The 27,397-nt window shown below is 46.5% G+C and overlaps 1 protein-coding gene across 1 annotated transcript in view; it reads right to left on the reverse strand.

Moving 5' to 3' along the window:
• Nucleotides 1-10,440: 10,440 nt before the first annotated feature.
• Trim14 (tripartite motif containing 14) overlaps nt 10,441-27,397 on the reverse strand; it is a 34,933-nt gene continuing 17,976 nt past the window's right edge. Inside the window, exons 4-7 of the mRNA XM_045160122.1 lie at nt 23,428-23,661; nt 21,890-22,052; nt 15,036-15,128; nt 10,441-13,597 (exon numbers count right to left, since the gene is read on the reverse strand). Of these exons, the coding sequence (XP_045016057.1) occupies nt 13,062-13,597; nt 15,036-15,128; nt 21,890-22,052; nt 23,428-23,661 (1,026 nt within the window). The 3' untranslated portion in view covers nt 10,441-13,061. The remainder of the gene's footprint in view (nt 13,598-15,035; nt 15,129-21,889; nt 22,053-23,427; nt 23,662-27,397) is intronic.

Here is a 27,397-nt window from a genome sequence, read left to right on the forward strand (position 1 = left end):
TCCAGAGACCTGACCGTCACTTACACAGCAGCCATTTCTGGACCAGGCCCTGTGTCCAGCCCATTGGAAATGAAAAGACTTAGTGAAGCCTTTTCTGCTTTGAGTTGGCAGGTGCGAGAGAGTTAGGCTCAGAGCCAATCTAGTTCCTACAGTTTCTGTGTGACACAGAGGGGAGACAGCTGGCTGTGTTGCCACCTTGAACCTTTCTTCTTTTTACAAAACAAATTCCAGTGATCTTAAAGCTCCTTTTCTCATAGCCTCCAGCTGTCTCCCCTCCTCCCTACTCACGCTGCCCCGGCCTCTGTGTCCCAGGCACTGTAGAGTGGTTCTTTGGCATTAGAGAAGGGTTCTGTCCAAGGCCCCTGTGGGCAGAGGAAAACACTTCCACGTCTGAGCAAAGACAGGGAGATGATGTTCTCTCTCATATGTGGATCCTAGCTACAGATGATTGGGCTTCTGCATGAGTGGGAAAATACTTAGTAGCAGAGGCCAGTAAGTTAAAAAGGAGGTATAAAGGAGAGAAAAAGGAAGGGAGGAGGGTACTTAATAGGTTGGTATAAGTACAGTGATTGAGATGGAGAGGTAATATGATGAAGAATGGAATTTCAAAGGGGAAAGTGCAGGAGGGGGGGAGGTGTTACCATGGGATATTTTTTATAATTATGGAAAATGTTAATAAAAATTGTGAAAATAAAAGAAAAAGATAAAGTGGGGCTGGAGAGGTGGCTTAGTGATTAAGCCATTTGCCTGCAAAGCCAAAGGATACCGGTTCGACTCTCCAGGACCCACGTAAGCCAGATACACAAGGAGGCGCATGCATCTGGAGTTTGTTTGCAGTGGCTGGAGGCCCTGGCCTGGCATGCCCATTGTCTCTCTCTCTCTCAAATAGATAAATAAATAAAAATATTATTAGAAATAAAAAAAAAAGACAGGGAGATGACACTGAGTCCTCCCTTTGATAAATCCCTGGGGCCTGCTCTAAGCCAGCCACCACCACAAGCACAGGGACAGCAGTGCCTAGCCAGTCCCTTCCTTGGAGGACTTGCCCTAAGATGGCAGGTGCACAGCATGGTGAGCCAGCCAGGCAACTGCAATGGCAGAGGGAATGTGACATAGGGCGGAAAACACATCTGTGTAAACTGGTGGTGGTGTGGGGTGTGGACTCAACCCTGAGGCTGAGCTGAAGCCAGCCCTTCAATAATTAACCAAGTGTCATGTCACATATGAGATCACAAACCAGTGAAGACAGTTATCATTCTTTGGACAAGCAACATGAACTTAAAATATTTATTTATTTATTTAAGAGAGAGAGAAAGAGAGAATGGGCATGCCAGGGCTTCCAACCACTGCAAACGAAATCCAGACACATGCACCACCTTGTGCATCTGGTTTACGTGGGTTCTGAGGAATCAAACCTGGGTCCTTAGGGTTCAAAGGCAAGTGCCTTAACTGCTAAGCCATCATCACTCCAGCCCCAGAATGAGCTGTTCATAGAGACTTAATGTCCTATTTCCTTTTTTTTTTTTTTATTTGAGAGTGACAGACACAGAGAGAAAGACAGATAGAGGAAGAGAGAATGGGCGCACCAGGGCTTCCAGCCTCTGCAAACGAACTACAGACACGTGCGCCCCTTTGTGCATGTGGCTAACGTGGGACCTGGGGAACCGAGCCTCAAACCGGGGTCCTTAGGCTTCACAGGCAAGCGCTTAACTGCTAAGCCATCTCTCCAGCCCCCTACTTCCTTTTGTTCTTTTGAACCAAAGCTGAGATTAGTCATTCTTTTTGGTTTTTCCAGGTAGGGTTTCACTCTGGCTCAGGCTAACGTGGAATTTACTATGCAGTCTCAGGGTGGCCTCGAACTCTAGCAGACTGGGGAGATGGGTCAATGGTTTAAGGTGCTTGCTTGCTAAGCATGCTGGCCTAGGTTCAGTTACCCAGCCACCCATGTAAAGCCAAACAGGCATTTATTTGCAGCAGCAAGAGAACCTGGCACACACATATGCAAATAAATAAATAAATAAAACTGAAAAAAAATTTAAAACTTCTTAGTATTTATTTGTGAGAAGAGTGAGAGAGTTGGGCATGGGTGCCCTAGGGCCTCTTGACACTACAAATGGACTCCAGATACATGTGTCACTTTGCACCTGGTTTTATGTGGGTACTGGGAAATCAAACTCAGTCCAGCAGAGTTTGCAAAGCAAGTACCCTTGACCACTGGGCCATCTCCTCAGCCCCAACTTCATAGTCTGTCCATGCATTTATGCTCTTACTGCATCACTCCTGTTATTTCAAAGTGTATACTGGACTCTCTTTTTTTAAGATTTATTAAAACAAATTTTTTAAATAAAAATTTAAAATGTTTTATTTATTTATTAGAGACAGAGAGAGGGGTGGGAGAGGGAGAGTGAGAATGGGCATGCCAGGGTCTCTAACCACTGTAAATGAACTCCAGACACACGCACCACCATGGACCTGGAGAATCAAACCTGGGTCCTTAGGCTTCGTGGGCATGTGTCTTAACCACTAAGCCATTTCTCCAGCCTCTTTTTGTTGTTGTTGTTGTTTTTTGTTTTTTCAAGGTAGGGTCTCACTCTGGTCCAGGCTGACCTGGATTCACTTTGTAGTCTCAGGGTGGCCTCGAGCTCTCAGCAATCCCTCTACCTCTGCTGGCATTACAGGTGTGCACCACCACACTCGGCTCTTTTCAGTAGATGGAATTAGTCCTGTGATGCTTACTTGTGAGCATAGGGCTTCCCTCTACCAAGGATTCTGGAACAACTTACAGAGTGGTGAGGGGGTGTATGTGTGTGTCCTGGGTTAGACCCCTGTGAAAGAGATCCTAGAAACTTCCATGTTAAGAACTAAAGTGTATCCATTCCTGCTTTTCCCTCCCTTTTCATCCCTTCCCCCCCCCCAGCAGATTGTGAAGAGTCGGTATCTGAGTTGCTGGCCTTTTTATCTTTTTGTTAATTTATTTTTAAGATGCAAGACAAGAACACTATAATCATGGCTAGTAGTCATACATTAAAAATGCAGAACACAGTAAGTTGCTCTAGTAACAATTCCAATCTTTCAACCTCTTAACATTGCTTTCACACACCTGGCAAGACAAAACTAGGAGGTTCTTGACAGTTTTTCTTTTTTCTTTTACACACCAGACATGAACTAATCAGATCAGAATGATTACCTACACTCCCCTAAGAAAAGGAAATATATTTCTATTTCTTCCAGAAGGTACTTGAATTAGTTTGGGGCAAAGTAAAAATCAACCACTGGAAGCTAATACTCTGAAACTAGTAGTGATGTTCAGGTTAAGGTAACATGGCCGTACAGCTTTCACCCTAAGTAATCAGCAACATTTTGGGGGTTGGGGAGGCTTTCTTGTTACTGGATGGATGCCAATGAGCAGTTCCCTAGAACTTTTCATTCCTTCTTCAGCTTGCTTGGATCCAGTCACTTCTCGAGGTTTTTAGGAGATGTCTTTTTCCTTGGAAACACCTGTGCCTCCCAGACATGCGGCGTCGCAAACACTCCTTTCTTGCGCAGCTGTGTCCCGTGTCAGTCCCAGCTGCTCTGAGCACGGATGGAGTGCGAGCTGCTGGAGATCTGGCAAACACCGGCTTGATGCGCTAATGGTCTCTGTGTAGTACCCAGGTGGTCTCAGGAGAATAGCTGTTAGATTCCCAGAGCTACATTAAGGCCATCATGGAAGCAGGCAGCCTTGCCTGCACAGCACATCCACCAAGAGGCTTAACTTCCCTTCCGATGGACTTGTGCCAGGCAGGAGTAGAAACATGCCTGACTTGGCTTTTGAGGCAGGTAACATGGAATTCACTATGTTGTCTCACCTGGCCTTGAATTCACAGCGATCCTGCTTTAGCCTCCCTAGTGTTGGGGTTAGAAGCATGAACCATCATGCCCAGCCTTTAAAATTTTGGGGGGGATGGGGTAGATAGGGTTTTATTGTAGTCTAGGCTGAGGTGGAACTCACTCTGTAGTCCCAGGCTAGTTTCAAACTTACCTCTTCCTTCCGAGTCCTGGGATTAAAGGTGTGTGCCACTATGCCTGGCCTTTTTATTACTTTTTTTTTAGGCAAGCCCAGCAGACTGGGTTTTTTTGGGGGGGTGGGGGGCGTTTTTTTTTTTTTTTTCGAGATACAGCCTTGCTTTAACCCAGGCTGACCTGGAATTCACTGTGTGTGTGTGTGTGTGTGACATTGCACACTTGTGTCACCTTGTGCTTCTGGCTTACATGGGACCTGGAGAGTTGAACATGGGTCCTTAGGCTTCACAGGCAAGTACCTTAACTGCTAAGCCATCTCTCCAGCCTCCTTTTATTTTTTTATGTTTTATTTTGACTAAATAATTTGCAAGTAGAGATAGACAGAGAATGGGCTCACCAGGACCTCCATCCACAGCAAATGAACTCCAGATGCACGTACCACCTTGTGCATCTGGCTTTATGTGGGTATGGAGTAACCAAACTCAAATCATTAGGGTTTTTGTTGTTGTTGTAGTTGTTTTTGAGGTAGGGTCTTACTCTAGCTCAGGCTGATCTGGAATTCACTATGCAGTGCCAGGCTGGCCTCAAACTTAGCAATTCCCTACCTCCCAAGTGCTGGGATTAAAGGTGTGCACTACCATGCCCAGCTCAAATCATTATGTTTTGCAGGCAAGTGTATTAACACTGAATCATCCCTCCAGCCCTGTTTTATTTTGGAGAGGTGGCTTAATGATTAAGGTACTTGCCTGCAAAGCCAAAGTACACAGGTTCAATTCCCCAGGACCTGCGTATGCCAGATGCCTAAGGGGTGCATGCATCTGGAGTTTGTTTGCAGTGGCTGGAGATCCTAGCACACCCATTCTCTCTCTCTCTCTCTCTCTCTCTCTTTCTCTACCTGCCTACTTTTGTATCTGTCAAATAAATAAATAAAATATTTTAAAATACTCTTTTCTAGCCAGGCGTGGTGGCACATGCCTCTAATCCCAGCACTTAGGAGGCAGAGGTAGGAGGATCACCATGAGTTCAAGGCCACCCTGAGGCTACATAGTGAATTCCAGGTAAACCTGAGCTAGAGTGAGACCCTACCTTGAAAAACCAAAATAATAATAATAATAATAATAATAATACTCTTTTATATACTCATATATACTCTTTTTTATTTTATTTATTTATTTATTAGAGAGAGACAGTGAGCTGGTCGCTCCAGGGCCTCTAGCCACTGCAAACAAACTCAAGACACATGTGCCACCATGGGCATCTGGCTTACATGGGACCTGGAGAATCGAACTGGGGTCCTTAGGCTTTGCAGGCATATGCCTTAACTGCTAAGCCGTCTCTCCAGCCCCTCTTATATATATTCTTTTATCTCCACCCCTCCGTCATTATAGCCCCTCCCCCCCGTTCAAGTCAGGGCTTTCCTCAGTGGTGTTATGGGTATTCACTGTGGGGTCATGAAGGCCTCAGTCAGTCTCCAGACTGCCTCAGGGTACTCCTATGGACCATGTGGCTCTTAGAATCTCTCTACGCCCTCTTCCTCTATGTTCCTTAAGCCTCAGCTGGCATGTTAGCAGTCTGCTTTAGTGTTGAGCTCTCTCTGCTTCTGGATTTCTGCTTTGATGAGTTTTCTTTTTTTTTAATTAAATTTAATTTGTTTTCAAACTTTTTTTTATTAACAACTTCCATGATTATATAAAAAAAAATCCCATGGTAATACCCTCCCTCCCCCAACTTTCCCCTTTGAAACTCCATTCTCCCCATCTCAATCAGTCTGTTTTTTATTTTGATGTCATGGTCTTTTCCTCCTATTATGATGGTCTTGTGTAGGTAATGTCAGGCACTGTGAGGTCTTGGATATCCAGGCCATTTTGTGTCTGGGGGGAGCATATTGTAAGGAGTCCTACCCTTCCTTTGGCTCTTACATTCTTTCTGACACCTCTTTCACAATAGACTCTGAGCCTTGGAAGGTGTGATAGAGATATTCAAGTACTGAGCACTCTTGCCACTTCTTTCCAGCACCATGATGCCTTCTGAGACATCCCAAGGTCACTGCCATCTGAAAAGAGAAGATTTGCTACCAAAAGTGAGAGTAGCATTAATATAAGGGTATGAACATTAAGAGAAGTACTTACTGGGCAGTTTGATAAGCATAGTATATACATTTAGCCAGACAGCAGCAGATATTGCACGCCTAGGGCTCATGACTACCCCTATTTTAACTTTTCAGTATCAGGGATGTATTCCTTCCCACAGAGCGGGTCTCCAGTCCAATTAGAGGGCAGTTGGTTTCCATCATGACAGACGTGCCACTATAGCACTCATTGGCTCATTTGTCCTGGCTGGCCAAATATAAGGCTTGCAGTGTCCACTATTGAGTATCTCACTGGTGATTTCTCTCTCTCCCACTGAACTGTGTGCAGAATGGCTTCTTCAAGCTTTCTGTCAGCTGGTCTACATGGAGGAGGTTATCAGCTCTGTTCCAGCAGGATTTCTCAGTGACCTTGCAGCCCAAGTATGTGGAGTTTTCAGCAATAAGGTCTTACCGTCTATTCCTGGTGGGAAACCAAGGGCCTTAGCAATGGCCTGTAATGTTTTGGGGGTGCTTTGGTGAGTTTTGAGTGATGATCACTGTCACCATCTTTCTTGAGCTGGGTGTCAGGTTAGCAGTGAGAGAAGTACTAGTGTCACCATTTCCTCTGCAGCTTCTCCTGAGCCCCAACAGATGTGAGAGAGATGACATATCTCCTGGGGGGCAGTCAGCTTTCCTTGACATATTACTAGATCTTGGATTTCCTCAATATTCTCTGCCATCTGTATTTATTTGAGAGAGGGAAAGAGGCAGAGCAAGAGAGAGACAGAATGAGAGAGAGAGAGAGAATGGGCACTCCAGGGCTTCCAGCCACTGCAAACTCCAGACACATGTGCCACCTTACTCATCTAGCTTGCGTGGGTCCTGGGGAATTGAATTAAGGTCCTTTAGCTTTGCAGGCAAGTGCTTTAACCACTAAGTCATCTCGCCAGCCTGTTTTTAGACTTTTTATTGATAGCTTTCATAAGCACAAACAATAAACTATGACAATTCCCAACCCCACTCCTATTTTTCCCTCTCAAATCCACCCTCCATTGAATCCCTTCTTGCCAATTAGTCTCTCTTCTGTTTTCATGTTATCATTTTTTCTTCCTATTATGAAAGTCTTGTAGGCAGTGTTAGGCATTGTGAGGCCATGAATATCAAGTTCAGTTTGTGTCTGGAAGACAGTATTATAAGCAGTCCTACCCTTCCTTTCTTGCTTACTTTCTTTCTGCCACCTCTTCTATAATGGACTCTAACCTTGGAGAGTATGATAGAAATGTCTCAACATCCCACTGTCACTTCTCAGCATCATGGTGACACTTGAGTCACTCCAATGGTCACTGTCATCATCAGTACCTGGCATGTATTCCCTCCTGTAGAGTGGGCCTCCAGACCAATAAGAGAGCAGTTGGTTTCCCCCATAACAGACATGCCGCTATTGTTCCAGTTGGCTCATTTGGCCAGGCTGGCCAATCTTAAGGCTCACAGAGTCCACTGCTGTTTACCACTGTGGATGATGTCTCTCTCCCATAAAGCTGCATGCAGCAGAGCTCTTACCAGCTTTCTGACAGCTAGTCAACAGGGAGGTTTCCAGCTCAGCAGGATTTCTCAGTGACCTGCTACCCAAACATTCCACCTTAGTTTTTTTTTTTTTTTTTTTTTCTGAGGTAGGGTCTCACTGTAGCTCAGGCTAACCTGGAATTCACCATGTAGTCTCAGGGTGGCCTCGAACTCAAGGCAATCCTCCTATCTCTGCCTCTTGAGTGCTGGAATTAAAGGCGTAAACCACCTGGCCCACCTTAGTTTTTGAGACAGAGTTTCTTCCTGAACTTAGAGCTCACTGTTTCAGCAAGGCCTAGAGATCCTTTTGTCTCCACATTCTCAGCACTGAGATTACAGGCACTGGCCACCATACTCAGCATTTATGTGGGTCCTAAGGATTGAACTCAGGTCCTCATGCTCATGGGATCCTCATGGGATTTAGGTGTGTGCTACCTTGCCTGGCCTCCCCCCCCCTCATTGTAAAGAAAATATTTGCTTATTGGGAGCAGAGAGAGAGAGAGAGAGAGAGAGAATGCAAAGGTTTCCAACCACTGCAAATGAACTCCATGTGTCACCTTGTGCATTGGGCTTACATAGGTACTGGGGAGTTGAACCTGGGTCCTTAGGCTTTGCAGGTAAGTGCCCTAATGGCTAAGCTACCTCTACAGTCCATCTTTTTTTTTTTTTTTTTTTTTGAGGTAGGGTCTCACTCTAGCCAAGGCTGACCTGGAATTCACTCTGTAGTTCCAGGCTGGCCTTGAACTCACAGTGATTTTCCTACCTCTGTGTCCCAAGTGCTATGATTAAAGGTGTGTGCCACCATGCCCAGCTTTTTAAAAAAATTATCTACAACTTCCATAATTATAGACAACAAACCATGCTAATTCACTCCCTCTTCACATCCCCCTTCACAACTCCACTCTCCATCATATCCCTTCCCCCTCTCAATCAGTCTCTCTTATTTTGATGTCATCATCTTTTCCTCCTATTATGATGGTCTTATGTAGGCAGTGCCAGACACTGCAAGGTCATGGATATACAGGCCATTTTGTGTCTGGAAGAGTGCACTGTAAGGAGTCTTATCCTTCCTTTGACTCTTATATTCTTCCTGCCACCTCTTCCACAATGGATTCTGAGCCTTAGAAGGTGTGATAGAGATGTTTCAGTGCTGAGCACTCCTCTGTCACATCTTCTCAGCACTACGTTGCCTTTTGAGTCATCCTAGTGATCAACATTATCTGAAAAGTGAGAGTAACATTAATATATGGGTATGAGAATTAAGAGAAGTGTCTTCTGGGCAGTTTGGTGAGCATAGTATATACATTTAGCCAGACACCAGAAGGCATTATTACACCCCTGGGGCCCATGACTTCCCCCATCATAGGTTTTTCAGTATCAGGCATGTATTCCCTCCCATGGGGCAGGCCTCCAGTCTAATTAGAAAGTGGTTGGTTTCCCCATAACAGACATGCCACTACTATACGTGTTGGCTTATTTGGCCTGGCTGGCCAAACTTAAGGCTTGCAGTGTCCACTGTTGTTTAGCTCCACTGATGACTTCTCTCCCATGAGGCTGCATGCAGCATAGCTTTTTCCAGCTTTCGGTCAGCTGTTCTACACAGAGGAAGCTTTCAGCTCAGCTCTAGCAAGATTTCTCAGGGACTTTGCACCTCGATTATGTGGAGTCTTCAGTAATAGGGTCTTACCATCTATTCCTGGTGGGAAACCAAGAGCCTTGGCAATGGATTGTAATGTTTTGGGGATATCAGTTTCCTCCTTGGCCAACATCTCACTGGAAGGTATCTCATCCCTGGCACTGAAATAAAAAAAAAGATTTCCAGGTCCTGGTTCTGGGGTGTCAGAAGGGCGTAGGAGGCCCTGAAAACCCTAAGCTGAATTTCCAAAGGAGGAATCAACGCAGCTGAGCATTGCAAGAGCTCCTGAGGCTAAAGGCCTTCGCTTCCTGCTTTTGAGTAGAAGCTTGTCATGTGTTACAGAGGATGAAGGACCCGTTTAGACTCTTTCCATCAGGGCAAGAGGAGAAAATGACATGTACAATGCATGTCGGCAAATAACAGGCTGTTTGCAGCCAGTAGCAACAAGGTTAAAGGTCCCTCCCTGTAGCAGACAGCTTCAGGTTCGCTGAGATGAACTTCCAGACCAGGCACAGTTATGGAGGAAGGGATTTATTGAAGCTTACAGATCCAGGGGAAGTTCCATAATGGCAGAAGCTGGCCTGCCTTCACAGGTCCAAGCAGAGAGAGAAAAAGCACAGACTAAAAGCCACAGCACACAGCTCACTTCAGAAACTCCAGCTAGGCATACTTTGCACCCCTTTATGTGACACTGCCTCCAGCCAGGTGGCTGCAGATGCTAACTACAAACTAATAAAACACTGACTATATTGGGGGCCATCTATTCAAACTACCACACCCCCACTTTACCATGCTGCTCTGAGGACTGAAGGATTGGCTTCTGGGTATATCTCTAGCCCATTTACATTTGGGAAGGTCAGGTTTTGAAGTCATACCTGAGTACCTGTCAGGTGCTGTGCTGGGCCCATAGTACCTCCACAGATAGCTGGGTGTGAGTTCCCAATGCATTTCCGTGAATCATGGAAGCAATGACCCAAAGAGGTTGCATGGTAGTTTAGCCTTGCAGGTTGAGCAGTAGAAGACAGAGGAGCCATGTGCACAGGCTTGAGACATACCCAGCAGTTAGTCAAGGACTAGGAAGTGATGGTTTGGCAAGAAGGTACATGGGGAAAGCTGGAGCCCTTGAGGGTGGGGATTTGAGAAAGAAATTTTCATTTTCGTCAGGGTTTATTACCACCGAGAGAACTACCTGCTGGGACCAGGATTGTAGCTCAGGGGTAAAGTGCCTCGTATGCACAGGACCATGGGTGATAGCCCCAGCACCACAAATGAAAACAATTTATTGTTTACTGTATCAATGAGATACAAAGCCAAGAGCATGAGATACATGCTCAGTACTACTGTGGCATAGACCCCAGAGGCTGCACTGAGAAGGCGGCTCCTATGCAACAGCTGGGTATCAGTTGTCCAGCACTGTAACAGGGTACATGGGGAGCTCTGTTAGAGGCACTAATAAATCCTAGCGTGATACACTGCACAGTTTTGAAGGCAATTTCAAACATCATAAGCTTTGGCTTCGCACTGGTAGGGTCATCGCCCGCATTTTATAGATGGGGCTACAAGTAGATGCCTAGCTCAAGGACGCGCAGCTGATTATAGACTGGAGCTTGACCCTTTCCCGCTAGCGCAGGCTTTGGCCCAGAACCAGTCTTCCTGCCTTTTTGTTTGGTCTGTCTCTGCTGCGTGACTCCCACTTTTAAATTAAGGCCCCCCCTTGGGGTATAAGGCTTCATCTCAAGAGCCCAAAAGAAGACTCTAGAGGTAGAATCAGGCTGCCAGAGTTACAGGGCAAAAGCAAAGAATCAGACACTGCAGGTGGCAGTGCCCAGGCCAAGCACTTACATTCACCCTACATGGTAGCCTTGTGGGTAGGAACATCAAAGCTACACTACTAGTGCCATGACTTTGGGCAAGTGACTCAGGCTGTGCTGCCATGTGTAGAATGAGATTACTTTCTGCCTCCAAGGGATGGGGTAATGATCAGTGGACTTGTACCCAACAGTAGCTGACAAGCTAGAGCTGTCCCTACAGCTATGGGTGTGTGAGGAGCAATCTTGGTCTTCTGCCGTATTTTAGCCTCAGCTCTGTTAGGAACATACTCTGTCAGAAGTCACCTTTGCACCACTCAAGAGTAATTTTCCCTTCACTGAGGATTCCAGAATTAGCACCTTAGATGTCTTTCTGGCTAGAGATAACTGGTTAGATCTAAAGTACCTTTAGTTCCTTCTGCCTTGTATTCTACTTGTGTTGCCCCATAAGAAAGCCAAAACTTACCAGCAACTGTACACGGTTGTAACTCAATAGTGCACTGAGTCCATTTAAAACATGGGGGTGGAGGTTAGGCTTTGGCTTTTCCTCACTTCCCACGTCCTGCCACCAGGCACCCAAGAAGATGCTCTAACACAACATGACTTCCTAACGGTCTACAGAGCGAGCAGTCATGATGTGGGCCCTACTGAACTGAGCCACAGGCCCCAGAAGGGGTTTCTCCCTGGTAGAGGAGCTAGCCTCTCTGAGGTGCTGGCCCTTTGGCCCTCTTGCTTTCTGTCACTTTGTTCTAGAAAACTGGCTTGGATTTGTGGGATGTCAGCAACACAGGGATGTGGAGCTATGCAGACCCTATTCATACAGCTCTTCAACGTATTATCCCTAAGACACCTGGGGGAACCCACCTTTGGCTTGCCACCGGCTGATTTCTTCTTACTATCAACTAAGGATTAAGACTCCCAAGTTAGAGCAGGGTTTGAAGGGCTAAGAAGGGGCCAGTTCAGACACTTGCCTGGGGGCATATGGCACAAATCCAGGCTCCAAGGCCTGGCTCAGCCCTAGGTCACTGTTTAACAAGGAAGTTCTTTGTTAGAGTTCACCGCATGGAGTGATCTGTGAGGGTCTTCCCAGCTGAGGAAGTTCCGTGAGTCAGTGATCCATTGATTGTCTGTAAGGGAAAGACAGGTCCTATATTTGAGGGTCTGGTAAGAGATGTTCTGTGACTTGAAGAGACTTCCCAGGACAGGCAAGCCCCAGGGTACATGGGAGCTGTTAGAGGCACTAATAAATGTGATACACTGCACAGTTTTGAAGGCAATTTCAAACATCATAAGTGATACTGACAAAACAGGTCTTCCTATTTACAGAGGGTTGACAAACACAAAAGTACCAGGATACAACTCTGGATACCTTTGTGACTGGAAGGACTCTGAAAAGAGCAAGAGGAGGTGCGTGAGGGCAAGTCCTCAAAGTGCCCACTAGAAAGCCTTAAATGCTAAGGGAAGGTAAGTTAGTGTTCTATTTTTACTGCTATTACGGAGCCTCTTCATAGCCCCGAGAGGCCATGTGAAGATTTAGGGCAGATCACCCCAATTTTCAGGTAGATTAGGATGGGGAAAGAGTTACAGACCAGGACGTTAAACTCTTACAGATGCTCTGGAGGGAGGTGACCTGGAAAAGCTGAAGTAAGTGGACTAGAGGAGACCTTAAAAGAATAGAACAACCACTGCGGGAGACTCTCACAGATGCCTCCTGCGTGCATACTATGTGCCAGAAGGTTCTAGACGCTCTATGACAGAGAAGGCAGGAAGCAGAGGCTGCTGGGGTGTGTGTGTCCCTTTCAGAGGCTGGCACTGAAGACAGCTCCGTTGCAATGTGATGGTGGGACCTGGACAGCACATTTCAAACTATGCCCAGAAAGGAACCTTTCAAACGGGTGGGTGGGCACAGGTGGGACGAAGAGAATGCCTGAAAGAGGCGGAAGTAAGAGCAGTCACGCCTGAGTACAGTGAGATCCGAAGGCACCTAGGGCAGCCGGGGGATGCTGATGGCCCCCTCCCAGAGCCGCAGGGCCGGGTAGAGCGGCTCCTGGAAGGCGGCGCGGAAGGTGTGCAGGTGGTGCATGCCTCCCGACACGTCGTAGAAGGCCAGGACGCCGGCCTCGTAGTCCAAGAAGACGCCCAGGCGGTCGGGGTCGTGGCGGGGCCGCAGGCGGCTGCGCTGGCAGTCGTGGAAGGCCCAGTATTCCAGGTCGTAGCGCTTGAGGCACCACGACTGGCGGTTGCAGCCCAGGCGGGCAGCGGCCGAGGCCCCGCGGCGCCGCAGGGACGGGTAGGCCGCGCCCACCCACCAGCCCGAGCCCGCCTCCTGCACGTCCACCTCCCAGTAGTGGCGGCCGGCGGCCAAGCCGTCGCGGCCCAGCACCTGCCAGAGCGCGTCGAAGCGCACGGAGGGCGCGGGCCCCAGGCGGCCCAGCAGGCTGCAGCGCACCGTCAAGCGGTCGGCCGACAGGCGCAGGCGGGCGTGCATCGTGTCCGGATCCAGCGTGGGCGTGCGCGCGTCTGCGGAGGGGTGGGGAGACAACGGAAACGCCGGTGGGCGGGGCCAGCCTCGACCACGCCCCCGGGCTCGCTTGCTCCGGCTCTGCGCACCTGCGCACTACAGACTTCGGAAGCGGGTGACTCCCAAGCAGAGACAGAAAGACAGCCAACCCGGATTTCCTCCAGGAAGGTGGCTAGAGCGTGAGGGAGGAGAGAACATTTTACTCTGCGTGCTTTATACTCCTGTGTGGGTGTGAACGCCGTGGAACTTACAGCCAACTTTCTTAAAAAGCTGTTAAAAATAATGCAATCGAGCTGGACGTGGTGGCGCACACCTTTAATCCCAGCACTCGGGAGGCAGAGGTAGGACGAGCACCTTGAGTTCGAGGCCACCCTGAGACTCCATAGGGAATTCCAGGTCAGTCTGAACTAGAGTGAAATCCTACCTCAAAAAAAAAACAACACCAAAATAATAATAATGCAATCACTATGGCAAAAATGACCCTAAGGGCTCAGCGGTTAAGGCTCTTACTTACAAAGCCTAAAGGCCTCGGGTTTGATTCTCCAATACTGACGTAAAGAAGCACAGATTAGTGCATGCATCTGGAGTTCATTTGCAGTGCTTAGAGACCCTGGCAATTATTCTTTCTTTCTCTTTCTTGCTCTCTCTCAAATAATTGCATAAAATATTTTTTTAAGTAAATTAAAAAAGAGAGAGCTTGGCCAAGATGATGGCCCCTCAGATGGCAGTGGCTATCTTCAGGCTGACCTGGAATTCACTATGGCCTCCAACTCTCTGTAATCTTCCTTCCCTTTGCCTACCCAAGTGCTAGGATTAAAGGCGTCAGCCACATACCTGGCTTTTTTTAAAAAAACAATTAAAAAATATTTTAATTAGTTAATTTGAGTGATAGAGGCAGATAGAGTATGGGCATGCCAGGACTTCTTGTCACTACACAAATTCCAGATGCATGTGCCATTTTGTGTGTCTGGCTTTAGATACTGGGGAATCGAACTGGGGCCATCAGGCTTTGTTAGCAAGTGCCTTTTAACTGCTGAGCTATCTCTCCAGCCTATCCTTTTGTTTTTTTACAATGAGTGTATATATTATTAAAAGACAAATGATACAAGTATTTTCTTTTTTTCTTTCTGTTTTTGTTGTTGTTTTTGTTTTTTAATTTTTTGAGGTAGGGTCTTCCTCTAACCCAGGCTGACCTGGAATTCACTATGTAGTCTCAGGGTGGCCTTCAACTCATGGCGATCCTCCTGCCTCTGCTTCCTGAGCGCTGGGAATAAAGGCATGCGCCACTATGCCCGGCCAGCATTAAAGTTTTTACAAACCCCCAAACCTTGTTTAGAAACAAGTTGATCCCCTTAACAGAAAGAGTGGCTCTCATTCTAGGTCCTTTTCCACACCTCTGCCCCCACCCTGCACCCTCTTTCCACTTCAGAGCCTTACATTTCAAGAAGAGAGATCTCTCTGGTGAGGGGCTGGTTTTCAGCAAGGTGCCTGGCTTGGTGCTGGAGTAACCGGAGAGCTGGCAGTTTATATCTGTAACAAATTGGAATTGTGAGAAGTGAGTGCTTGGAGCTCATGCAAACTGCACACACAAAAAAGTAGCAAAAATAAGACCAAACTGGAGATTTGCATAGTCTCTCCTTGAGAATCACAAAAATATAGGAAAAATGCATATTCACAGGAGAAGCTCCTGCAGAAGAGCAACTGGGCAAAGGGGTTTGGCGGTGAAGGGGGCGAGCAGTGAGAGCCTCAGCTACAGTAGTCATCGCTGGAGCACAGAGCCTGGAGGACAACCTCCAAGAGCCCGTGCGAACACAGGAGAAAGACACACCAGGGATGCCTCCTTGAGCAGCAGAGATCCAATTCCCAGAAAAGAGGGCAGGGGCCCTCCTCAGGAGCACAGCCTCTAGGCCTGTGACAGTAAAATTCTGTTGCCAGATTAGGAATCAAGTAACCGACAAACCTCTTGGGTGGGTCTGTGAAGGAGTTCCCAGGAAGGATTGATGCAAGGGGTGCTGGATTATATATGAATAAACTTCAGGAGAACACAGTACCTTGTTTTTGTTTTGTTTTGTTTGGTTTGGTTTTCTAGGTAGGGTCTCATTCTAGCTCAGGTTGATCTGGAATTTACTATGTAGTCTCAGGGTGGGCTCGAACTCACAGTGATCCTACCTCTTTCTCCCAAGTGCTGGGATTAAAGGTGTGCACCACCATACTTGCCCCCCCCCTTTTTTTCTTGAGGTATGGTCTCACTCTAGTCCAAGCTGTCTTGGAATTCACTCTGTAGTCACAGGATGGCCTCGAACTCATAGTGCACCACCTTGCTCAGCTATAATAGTGTGGTGGTATGATTCAGGCGTCCCCCATAAACTTAGGTGTTCAGACTGCTAGGTTCCCAGCTGATGGAGATTTGGGAATTAATGCCTCCTGGAGGCAGTGTATTGTTGGGGGTGGGCTTAGAGGTGTTATAGCCAGTTTCTCCTTGGCATTGTTTGGCTCTCTCTCCTGTAGTTGGTGTCCACCTGATGTTGGCGAGGAGAGATGTCCACCCTCTGCTCATGCTGTCATTTTCCCCTGCCATCATGGAGCTTCCCCTCGAGTCTGTAAGCCAAAATAAATCTTTTTATCCCCCTCAAGATGCTGTTGGTCAGGTGTTTCTGGCCAACAATGTGAACCTGACAGCAACAAATATATACTTGTATTATTGGTACTGTTCCTCTAGGGAGTCCTCACTAATACAGTGCCTTTGGCATGTGCTGACCTGGCTGTCTGGATCTCAGCTGTTTTGCTGGAATTCACCACTTCCACACCAGCTACTTAAAGGCTTTCCTTCCGTACTCTGGCACACTCACACACTCACCACCATGGGCTGTGGGCCATGAGGACATCTACAATAATCTATGCTACTGCCCATGTGAGATCTCCACATGGGGGCTCAAATTTCTCTTGCCGCTGCAAACAAACTGGACATGTGCCACATTGTATATCTGGCTTTATGTGGGTATTGTGAGACTGAACCCAGGCCATCAGGCTTTCCAAGCAAAACCATTTACCCATTGAGCCACCTCCCCAACCTGGGAGCTCAAAACTTCTCACATGTAACAGGTCAAACACTCCTTCCTTCCAATCCATTCAGAAAAGAAACCATTCCTTCTAATTGCTCAAGTAAAATGCTTTTCTTTGTAAAGGGTATTTTTTTTTTCCTTTTTCTTTTTTAAAAAATGAGGGGGTTGGAGAGATAGCTTAGCGGTTAAGGCACTTGCATTCAAGGCCAAAAGGCCCAGGTTCAATTCACCAGTACCCACGTAAGCCAGATGCATAAAGTGGCGTATGCATCTGGGGTTTGTTTGCAGTGGCTAGAAGCCCTGGTGTTCCCATTCTCTCTCTCCCTCTTTCCCTCTTTCAAATAAATTAATAAAAATAAGGTATTTAAAATAAAAAAAAAATGAACTCCATATTTGCAGCAGCTAGAGGCCCTGGTGTACCCATTCTCTTTCTCTCTTAAATAAATAATTAAATCAATAAAATAAAATAAAGAAAATAAACTCCAGATGCATGTGCCACCTTGTGCATCAGACTTACATGGGTCCTGAGGAGTTTAACCTGGATCCTTTGGCTTTGCAGGTAAGCACCTAAACCAACCACTAAGCCATCTCTCTAGCTGTTTTAAGGATATTTAAAAAGAGTATTTTATTTTCTGGGCTAGAGGGATGGCTTAGCAGTTAAGGTGTTTGTCTGAAAAGCCAAAGGACTCAGGTTCGATTCCCCAGGACCCACATAAGCCAGATGCACAAGGGGGTGCATGTGTCTGGAGTTCGTTTACAGTGGCTGGATCCCTGGTGTGCCCATTCTCTCTCTCTCTCCTCCTCTTTCTCTCTGTCAAATAAATGAAATATTAAAAAAAAAAACAAAAAAATTATTTTCGGGCTGGAGAAATGGCTTAGCAGTCAAGGTGTTTGCCTGCAAAGCCTAAGAACGCATTCTTGAATCTCCAGGTCCCACATAGCCAGATGCAAATTGACACAAGCATGCAATGTTGCACATGTGCACAAGGCGTTGCACATATCTGGAGTTTGTTTACAGTGGCTGGAAGGCCCTGGCACACCCATTCTCTCTCTCTTTCTGCCTCTTTGTCTTAAAAATAAAAAATACATATTTAATTTTTATTTAGAGAGATGGGGTGGTGGAGAATGGGCACACCAGGGCCTCTAGCCACTGCAAACCAACTCCAGATGCATGTTCCACCTCGTACATCTGGCTTAGATGGGTACTGGGTCCTTCGGCTTTGCAAGCAAGCACCTTAGCTTCTGATCCATCTCTCCAACCTTTTTTTTTGTTTTGTTTTTTTGAGGCAGAGTCTCACTCTGGTCCAGCCTGACCTGGAATTCACTCTGTAGCCTCAGGGTGGCCTCGAACTCACGGCGATCCTTCTACCTCTGCCTCCCAAGTGCTGGGGTTAAAGGCGTGCGCCAGCACGCCTGGCTATTTTTTGTTGTTGTTGTTCATTTTTTATTTATTTATTTGAGAGTGACAGACAGAGAGAAAGACAGATAGAGGGAGAGAGAGAGAATGGGTGAGCCAGGGCTTCCAGCCACTGCAAACGAACTCCAGATGCGTGCACCCCCTTGTGCATCTGGCTAACGTGGGACCTGGGGAACCGAGCCTTGAACCGGGGTCCTTAGGCTTCACAGGCAAGCGCTTAACTGCTAAGCCATCTCTCCAGCCCCTGGCTATTTTTTTAAAGTTTCTAAAAAACGTATTTGTTGGGCTGAAGAGATGGCTCAGAAGTTAAGGAACTTGCCTATAAAGCCTAAGGACCCAATTTCTCCTTTTTTTCTTTTTATGTATTTTATTTTATTTTAAAGACAGAGAGAGACAGACAGAAAGAATGTGAAAGAGAATGGGCATGCCAGGGCCTCTAGCCATTGCAAACGTAACTCTAGACACATGCACCACCTTGTGCATCTGGCTTATGTGGGTCCTCGGGAATTGATCCATGGTGTCTCTCTCTCTCTCTCTCTCCCTCTCAAATAAATAAATAAAAATATTTCAAAAATTTAAAGATGTATATAATGTATGTGTTGGGCATGTGTGTGTATGGCAGGATCTCTTGCCACTGTAAATGAATACCTGTATGGCTTTACATGAGTGGCTGGGAACTTGTACCTTGGCTGGCAGGCTTGGCAAGTAAAGTAGTACATTTAGTTATTGAGCCATCTCCCTAGTTAGTACATTTAGCTATTGAGCCTCCTGATTTATGATCCATTTATGTTCCCCCCTCCATGCCTCTTCCACTCTATATCCACTCCACTCCTCTGAACTAACCCCTTTATTGTTCCTTTAACATGCTAAGCTCACTTTCTCCTTATCTGGAGACCTTTGGTCTCACTTTTCCCTCTTAGAATATATTTCCCTGGAGGTAACAGCAACAATGACAACAGTTTAGATGGGGGGCTGGTTATGCCTGCACCTGTATATACACCATGTCCTCCTCACTGGAGGGAACTTCATTATACCTCTGTGGAAGCAGAGGCCTAGAAATGTGAGGTGCATTGCCCAAGGTAGCAGAGGAGTGGCAGACATGCGACAGCAGCCAAGCAGAGTGACTCTAGAGCCGTGTACGTTGTCACTATGCTCATCTGCCAGCAGGTCTTCAGGGCCTGTAGAATGTCCCACCTGCTCGCCTCACCGCTCTTCTGAGGCATCTCCAGTGCCCTGTATGAAACAGCGCCTCCTCTCTCTCTTCATCTTGACCTGCTTTATTTGACTTTATGTTCCTACTGCTGGCACTTAGGCTTGATGTCTGTCTTCCTCTCCAGAGAGAGAGGGCTGTGAGTGCCACATAAGCAGTGACTTTGTTTTGTGCCCTGTGTCTCTCACAAAACCACTGTTCCTTGTAAATCACCACAGTGGGGGTAAATGAAGAAATCAATGACAGGGATATATATATTTTTTAAAGTAGGGTCTCGCTGTAGTCCAGGCTGACCTGGAATTCACTATGTAGTCTCAGAGTGGCCTCGAACTCATGGCGATCCTCCTATCTCTGCCTCCTGAGTGCTGGGATTAAAGGCATGCGTGTATTTCTTTTTTTGAATGCCTATGTATGTGGGCATGCAGGTAGACCTGTGTATGTGTGTGTGTGCACCTGTGTGGAGGCCAGGAACACTACCTTTTCTTACAACAGTGTCTGTCATTGGTTGTAGCTCATCAATTAGGCTGGACTAGCTGGCCATCAAGCTCCCCTATCTGCCTGCCCAGCACCAGGATTCTAGGTTTGCATTTTCACACGGATTCTGGGAATCACACTCAGGTTTTCATGCTTGCATGGTAAGCATTTCACCTACTGAGCCATCTTTCAGCTCCAATAGTAAGGATTTCTGAGTACCTGTTTTCTTTTTTTGTTCCCCCTAGGCCTTGTGGTTACCTCATAGCTGGACCCAAAATGGTTCCTGCCCTACAGGCATTATGAACGCCAAGGAGGGGACCATGTGTCCATCGCATGAAGCCCCACGCAGGTCAGAGGGCAGGCCCTGGAATGGGTCGGGCATAGGGAGGTGGCCAGGAGGGCACTGAGCCAGAGCAGCGTCAGAAAGGCTTCTCGTGAGCACAGGCCAGTGCATGGAAAGGACGGTGGGACTGGACCTGAGCAGAAGAGTGGCAAGAGCTGGCAGAGCCAAGGTGTGGTCTAGGCAGAAGCTGAGCCTTGGCTGGAGAGAGGTAAGTAGGATATAGTCTCATGAAAATTAGGAGGTGACTTGTCAGAAGTTGTTAAGGGAGAGCTGGACCAGGGTAGGGTGGTACACACCTGTAATCTCAGCTGTTTGGGAGGCTGAGGCAAGAGGATTGCAAGTTTAAGGTCAACGTGGGCAAATTAACTGAGACTCTGCCTCAAAATAAGTCTCAGTGATAGACTGCTTGCCTGGCATACTTGAGACCTTGAGTTCAATCCCTTGTACTAAAAAAAGGGGGGAGGGGAGGCTGGAGAGATGACTTAGCAGTTAAGGTACTTTTCTGCAAAGCCAAAGGACCCAGGTTCGATTCCCCAGAACCTACATAAGCCAGATGCACAAAGTGGCACATGCATCTGGAGTTCATTTATAGCAGCTGTTGGCCCTGACATGCCCATTTTTTCGCTCTATCTGCTTCTTTCTCTTTTGCTCAAATAAATAAATAAAAATACATTGTTTTCTGAAAAGGTGTACTGCTGGGCTGGGGAGATAGTTCAATGGGTAAAGCCAGATAAGCATGAGGATTTGAGTTCTGACTCCCATTTCCCACATCAGTGCAAGGTGATCCTGGTGACCATCTGTATTCCCAGGACTCAGGGAGGGCAGTGGCAGTGAATCCCCAGAGTAAGCTAGCCAGCAAGATTTGCTGAATTGGTAAGCCCTTGACTCAAGTGAGAGATCCTGCAATGAAGTGGATGTGTGTGCATATCCACACAGGTGTACCCACAGGCATAGATCCATGCATACATACATATGGTACATACACAAAAAGGTGTCTAGGGCCTGGAGAGATGGCTTAGCAGTTAAGGTGCTTACCTGAGAAGCCAAAGGGCCCAGGTTCGATTACTCAGTACCCATGTAAGCCAGATACGCAAGGGGACACAGGCATCTGGAGTTTGTTTGCAATGGTTGGAGGTCCTGGTGTGCCCATTCTCTCCCCCTTTCTCTCACCTATTTCTCTTTTTCTTTCTTTCTTTTTTCTTTTTTTTTCTTTTTTTTTTTTTTTGGTTTTTCGAGGTAGGGTCTCACTCTGGCTCAGGCTGACCTGGAATTCACTATGTAGTCTCAGGGTGGCCTCGAACTCTCGGAGATCCTCCTACCTCTGCCTCCCGAGTGCTGGGATTAACGGCGTGCGCCACCACGCCTGGCTATTTCTCTTTTTCTTAAATAAATAAATAATTTTAAAAAGTGTCTGGGGGCTGGAGAGATGGCTTAGCAGTTAAGTGCTTGCGTGTGAAGCCTAAGGACCCCAGTTCAAGGCTCAATTCCCCAGGACCCACGTAAGCCAGATGCACAAAGTGGCACATGCATCTGGAGTTCGTTTGCAGTGGCTGGAGGCCCTGGCACACCCATTCTCTCTCTCTCTGCCTCTTTCTCTGTCTGTCTCTCTCAAATAAAAATAAGCAAACAATTTTTTTTAAAGTGTCTGGTTCCCAGAGCCCCTGACCACCTAGGGCAAGGGCATCCACGAGGGAAACACATGATATAGGATATTGACCTCCATTGTCTCTGAGCTGAGGGGTATTAGGAGAGTGAGGACTCAAAGTTGGCCATGTAGCAACTCACTTTCCTTCAGGCGAGTGTCCAGTGGCGCCTGTAACATGTTCTTCATGGCTTCCATGAAGTCCTTGAAGAAGCTCTTGACAGGCTCAAAGGACAAAGGCACAGGGTGGCTCAGCTCCACGGGGCTCATGTGCTGCTTCATCTCAGACTCGGTGGCCATGAATGCCTGTATGGGCAGACATGGGGTCAAGGTGGTTCTGGGGGTCAGACTGTCCCATGAAATCCAGGAACAAACCCATGCCAGCAAGCCGAGGCCCCACTCTACCCTGTCCTGTGGTCAGGCCTGACCATGCCTCGGAGCAACTGTAGGGGAGATAGCACAGGCGCAAGGTGGAAGGCATGCGTGTGGGGTGTCTCAGGGATAGCAGTACTGATTCCTGAATTAGGCCCATCAGGCTTTGCAGGTAAGTGCCTTAACCACTGAACTACCTCTTCAACCCCAGACCTAGGTTTGATCTCCATTCAGCCACCTATCAGCTGTGTGAAGCTAGATGAGTTACTCTATTTCCCCGAGCCCCAAGTCTCACTCATAAAATGAAGTGAGGATATCCACTTTGTAGACCATCAGTAAATACGAGAACTAAGATTCATGAAGTATGAGTTGCAGAGATGGCTTAGCAGTTAAGGCACTTGCTTATAAAACCTAACAACTGAGTTTGATTCCCCAGCACCCTTTTTAACCAGATGCATAAAATGACACATGTCTGCAGTTACCCTGATGTGCTCATTCTCCCCCCTCCACTTGCAGACAATAAATAAATAAAAATATTTAAAGATTCATGAAGTGCTTGGAATGCAGAGGCCCTGGGAAAAGGTGGTTGTGAATATGATTTCATTAGTTGAAGATGTGCAGTATATTCCTGTCAGTGTGCATCTTCTGTCACCTGTGTGGTGGTAAGAACATCCGCACACTGACCAGGGAAATCTCTGTGCATATAGTCAGTGTGTAAATACTGTGTTCAGTGCTACAAGAACCCAGATAGAATGCAGTTGGCTGTAAGATCAAGAACCCCAGCATCAAAAAGAGAGAGAGAGAGGGCTGGGGAAATGGCTTAGCGGCTAAGGCATTTGTCTGCAAAGCCTAAAGACCCCAGTTCAATTCCCCAGGACCCACATAAGCCAGATGCACAGGGGGTGCATGCGTCTGGACTTTGCAGTGGCTGGAGACCCTGGCGTGCCCATTCTCTCTTTCTCCCTGCCTCTTCCTCTCTCTCTCAAATAAACAAATAAAATATCTTAAAGAGAGAGAGAAAGTAAAAAAAAAAAAAAAAAAAAAAAGGAGCCACAATAGGGGCTGGAGAGATGGCTTAGTGGTTAAGGCACTTGCCTGTGAAGACTAAGGACCCATCATCAACTCTCCAGATCCTAGGTAAGCCAGATGCACAAAGGTGAGGCAAGTGCAAGGTCACACATGCCCACTAAGTGGCACAAGCGTCTGGAGTTTGATTTCAGTGGCTGAGGCCCTGGCGTGCCAATTCTCTCTCTCTCTCTTGCCAAAGAGAGAGAGAGAGAGAGAGAGAGAGAAAAGAACCCCAGCATACCTGCAACAGCTGAACAGGATTGGGCTCCTGGCCAATATGCCACATCCTCTGGGAGAGGTCTTCCATGGCCTCAATTTGCTTCCTGCAAGATTCAGCCTGCTCCTTGTACACCTGGAGGGCAAGCTGCATGTTCTTCTCAATGAACTTTTTGGCCAGTACTTCCTCTTCATCGAGTAGTAATCTGAGCTCGGTGAACTTCTCTGTGAGCCAGACTTTACTTGACTCTGCATGAGCCTAAAAAGAAAGCCAGTTGCAGATGACGTTTGCCAATTTGCAGCAAATCCAAAGTAACTGACATGAAAAAAAAGATTCTAGCAACTAAAAAACATGCATTCTGAATACTAGAGTTAAGGACTAGCCAGGCATGGTAGTGCAGACCTTTAATCCCAGCACGCTGGAGGCGAGGTAGGGAGGACAGCTGTGAATTTAAGGCCACCCTGCGACTACATAGTGAATTCCATCCAAGTCAGCTGTGGGCTAGAAGAAACAAAACAAAATGCTAAAAAAAGCTAAGTACTGACCATTGCCACCTGGAAATACATGGAGAAATATATGCATTTTTTTTAAAAAAAAAAAAAACAACCTTATATCTTTATTTATTTGACAGAGAAAGAGGGGGAGAGAGAGTGAGAATGGGTACACCAGGACCTCTAGCCACTGCAAATGAACTCCAGACACATGCACCCCCTTGTGCATCTGGCTAACGTGGGTCCTGGAGAATCGAGCCTAGGTCCTTTGGCTTTGCAGACAAACGCCTTAACCACTATATATATGCCCGGAATATATGCATTTTGAGACAAGGTCTCAAACTGGCCTCGAACCCCTGCATCAGCCTCTTGAGTGCTAGGATTAAAGGTATGTACCACCACACCTGGCTTAAAGATCATTTTGTGGGCTGGGGTTGTAGACTGTGTACCTAGCATGCATTATACCCTGGATTTGATCCCCAGCATTGCATAAGCCTGGTGTGGTGGTACACACCTGCAATCTTAGCTCTTGGGAGATGGAAACAGAATGATCAAAAGTTTAAGGTCATCCTTGGCTACTTAGTGAATCTGAGGACAGCCTAAGATACATGAGATCCTGACTCAGGAAAAAAAAAAATTGTAAAATGAGGGAGGGACAGCAAAATGTCTAAAAAGAAGACTAACAAAAATTGTAAAGGGGCTGGAGAGATGGCTCAGCAGTTAAGTTACTTACCCTAAAAAGCCTTAGGACATAGGTTTGATTCTCCAGTATCAATGTAAAGCCTGATGCACTAGGTGGTGCATGTGTCTGGAGTTTGTTTGCAGTGGCTAGAGGTCCTGGCATGCTCATTCTCTGTCTCTCTCAAATAAATAAATAAGTAAAAAAAAAATTTTTTAAGCAGTAAAAGGGTCTAAGAGTCTAGCTCAGTGGTATAGTGCATAAATGAGGCCCTGAGATTGATCCCCAACACCTATATATAAATTGTACTAAAAGACACAAAAAGACCTTGGCTACATATGATTTCTTCTTTTAAGAATTAATAGAGAGCTGGAGAGATGGCTTAGTGGTTAAGCGCTTGCCTGTGAAGCCTAACGACCCTGGTTCGAGGCTCGATTCCCCAGGACCCACATTAGCCAGATGCACCGGGGGCGCACGCATCTGGAGTTCATTTGCAGTGGCTGGAGGCTCTGACGCGCCCATTTTCTCTCTCTCTCTCTCTGCCTCCCTCTCTCCCTCTCTCTCTCCTTCATTCTCAAATAAATAAATAAAAATGAACAAAAAACAAAAATTAAAAAAAGAATTAATAGAAAACTGTGTTCCCATCTATGTAAAGATTTGTGCACTGAGAATCTCATCACAGCATTTATGCTTAGAGAATAGGTGGACACAATTTCCAATATGAAGTATGCATGTTTACTATATTATAGAAATTGTGATCTGTTCATAATGAAATACTTTTTAATAATTAAAAGTAATGCAGCATTCTGACATTCTACAGCATGGATAAACCTTGAAGCCATTAAGTTAGACCCAAAAGGACAAAGTATAATTACTCATGTGAAATATCTTAGAAAAAGCAAGTTCATATGGCAGGCAGAGAGTGGAGCAGAGGTGATGGGGGCTGGGGAGAAGAATGGGAAATGGGTGGCTGCTTAATGGTTTCAGTTTCTATTTCACTGTTTTGTTTGCATGTATGTAGTACCTGTGTGTATGTGTGTGTGTGCAGATGTAAATGCATTAAGAGGCCAGAGGAGAACTGTGAAATTCCATGAGACAAGTCTCTCCCTCAATCAGAAGCTGCTTTCCATCAAAGTCAGTGAGCCCCAGTGATCTACTGTCTCCCCTACCCCTCCTGCTATGGATTGGGGTTCCAGGCTGTGTGTGATCACATCTAGAGTGTGGGCTCTAGGGGATGGAACTTGAGCCATCTCTGGCCCAAGAAGCTCTATGCTTAAGCAGCATGCACTCTAATGCTGGGCCATCTTCCCAGCCCCCCATTTGACTGTTTTTGTTGTTGTTGCTGGCTTTCCCCTTTTTTTTTTTTTTTCCTGAGGTGGGGCAGGGGGTACAGGGTCTGGTGATGAAGCCCTGACTGGCCTGGTACTCACTATATAGCCCAGTCTGGCCTCCAACTCCTGGCAAAGTTCTTACTTCAGTGCTAAGATTAGAGGCAAGTGCCACCACAGCCAGCCAGAATTTCTATTTGAAATAATCAAACTGTTCTGGAAATACATAGTTCTCATGTTTGTACAACACTTTGAATGCCATTCATGTTCCTGAAGGAATACTGCATAAGGGTTAGAAATGGCTACTATAGGGCTGGAGAGTGGCTTAGCGGCTAAGGCATTGCCTACGAAGCCTAAGGACTGAGGTTTGATTCCTCAGTACCTACGTAAGCCAGGTGCACAAGGTGGCATACGCATCTGGAGTTTGATTGCAGTGGCTGGAGACCCCGGTGTTCTAATTATCTCTCTTTTATATATATATATATATATATATATATATATATATATATATATATATATATATATATATATATATAAAATGGATGGAGCTGGGTGTGGTGGTACATGCCTTTAATCCCAGCACTCAGGAGGCAGAGGTAGGAGGATCACAGTGAGTTCAAGGTCATTGTGAGACTACATAGTGAATCCAGGGTCAGCCTGGGCTAGAGTGAAACCCTACCTCAAAAAAAAAAAAAAAAAAAAAAGGATGGGACTAGAGAGGTGGCTTAGTAGTTAATGTGCTTGTCTGCAAAGCCTAAGGACCCATGTTTGGTAGTCCAGATCCCATGTAAGCCAGGTGCACAAGGTGACACAAGTGCAAGGTCGCACATGTGCACAAGGTGGCGCATGTGTCTGGAGTTTGACTGCAGTGGCTAGAGGCCCTGGTGCAACAATTCCCTATCTCTCTCATTAAAAAAAAGGTTACGATAGGACCAGGGAGATGGGTCAGTAGTTAAAGCACTTGTCTGCAAAGTCTAACAAATTTGGTTCCTCAGTACCCAAGTAAAGTCAGATGTACAAAGTGCCACATGCATCTGGAGTTCATTTGCAGTGGCTATTCCTCTTTCTTTCTCTCTTTCCCTCCCTCTCTCTCCTCCTTGCAAATAAATAAATTAAAAAAAAAACCACCCTGCTGCTATAACGTCATGTGGCGGTACACACCTTTAATTCTAGCACTTGAGAGGGAGAGGTAGGAGAATCACTGAGTTGGAGGCCAGTCTAGTGCTAGAGTGAGACCTTCCTGGAAAAAAAAAAAAAATCAGCCTAGTGTTGCAGTCAGGTTCGCATTACTGGTAGAAATCGCCCAACCAAGAGTAGCTTGTGGGAAAAAAAGAGGTTTATTTTGGCTTACAGGCTCAAGGGGGGAGCTTTGTGATGGCCGGGGAAAATGATGACATGAGCAGAGGGTGGACATCACCCCCTGGCCAACATAAGGTGGACCATAGCAATAGGAGAGTGTGCCAAACACTGGCTTGGGGACCCTGGCTATAATACCC

The sequence above is a fragment of the Jaculus jaculus genome, chromosome 1 (assembly GCF_020740685.1).
Source record: "Jaculus jaculus isolate mJacJac1 chromosome 1, mJacJac1.mat.Y.cur, whole genome shotgun sequence".
NCBI lineage: Eukaryota > Metazoa > Chordata > Mammalia > Rodentia > Dipodidae > Jaculus > Jaculus jaculus.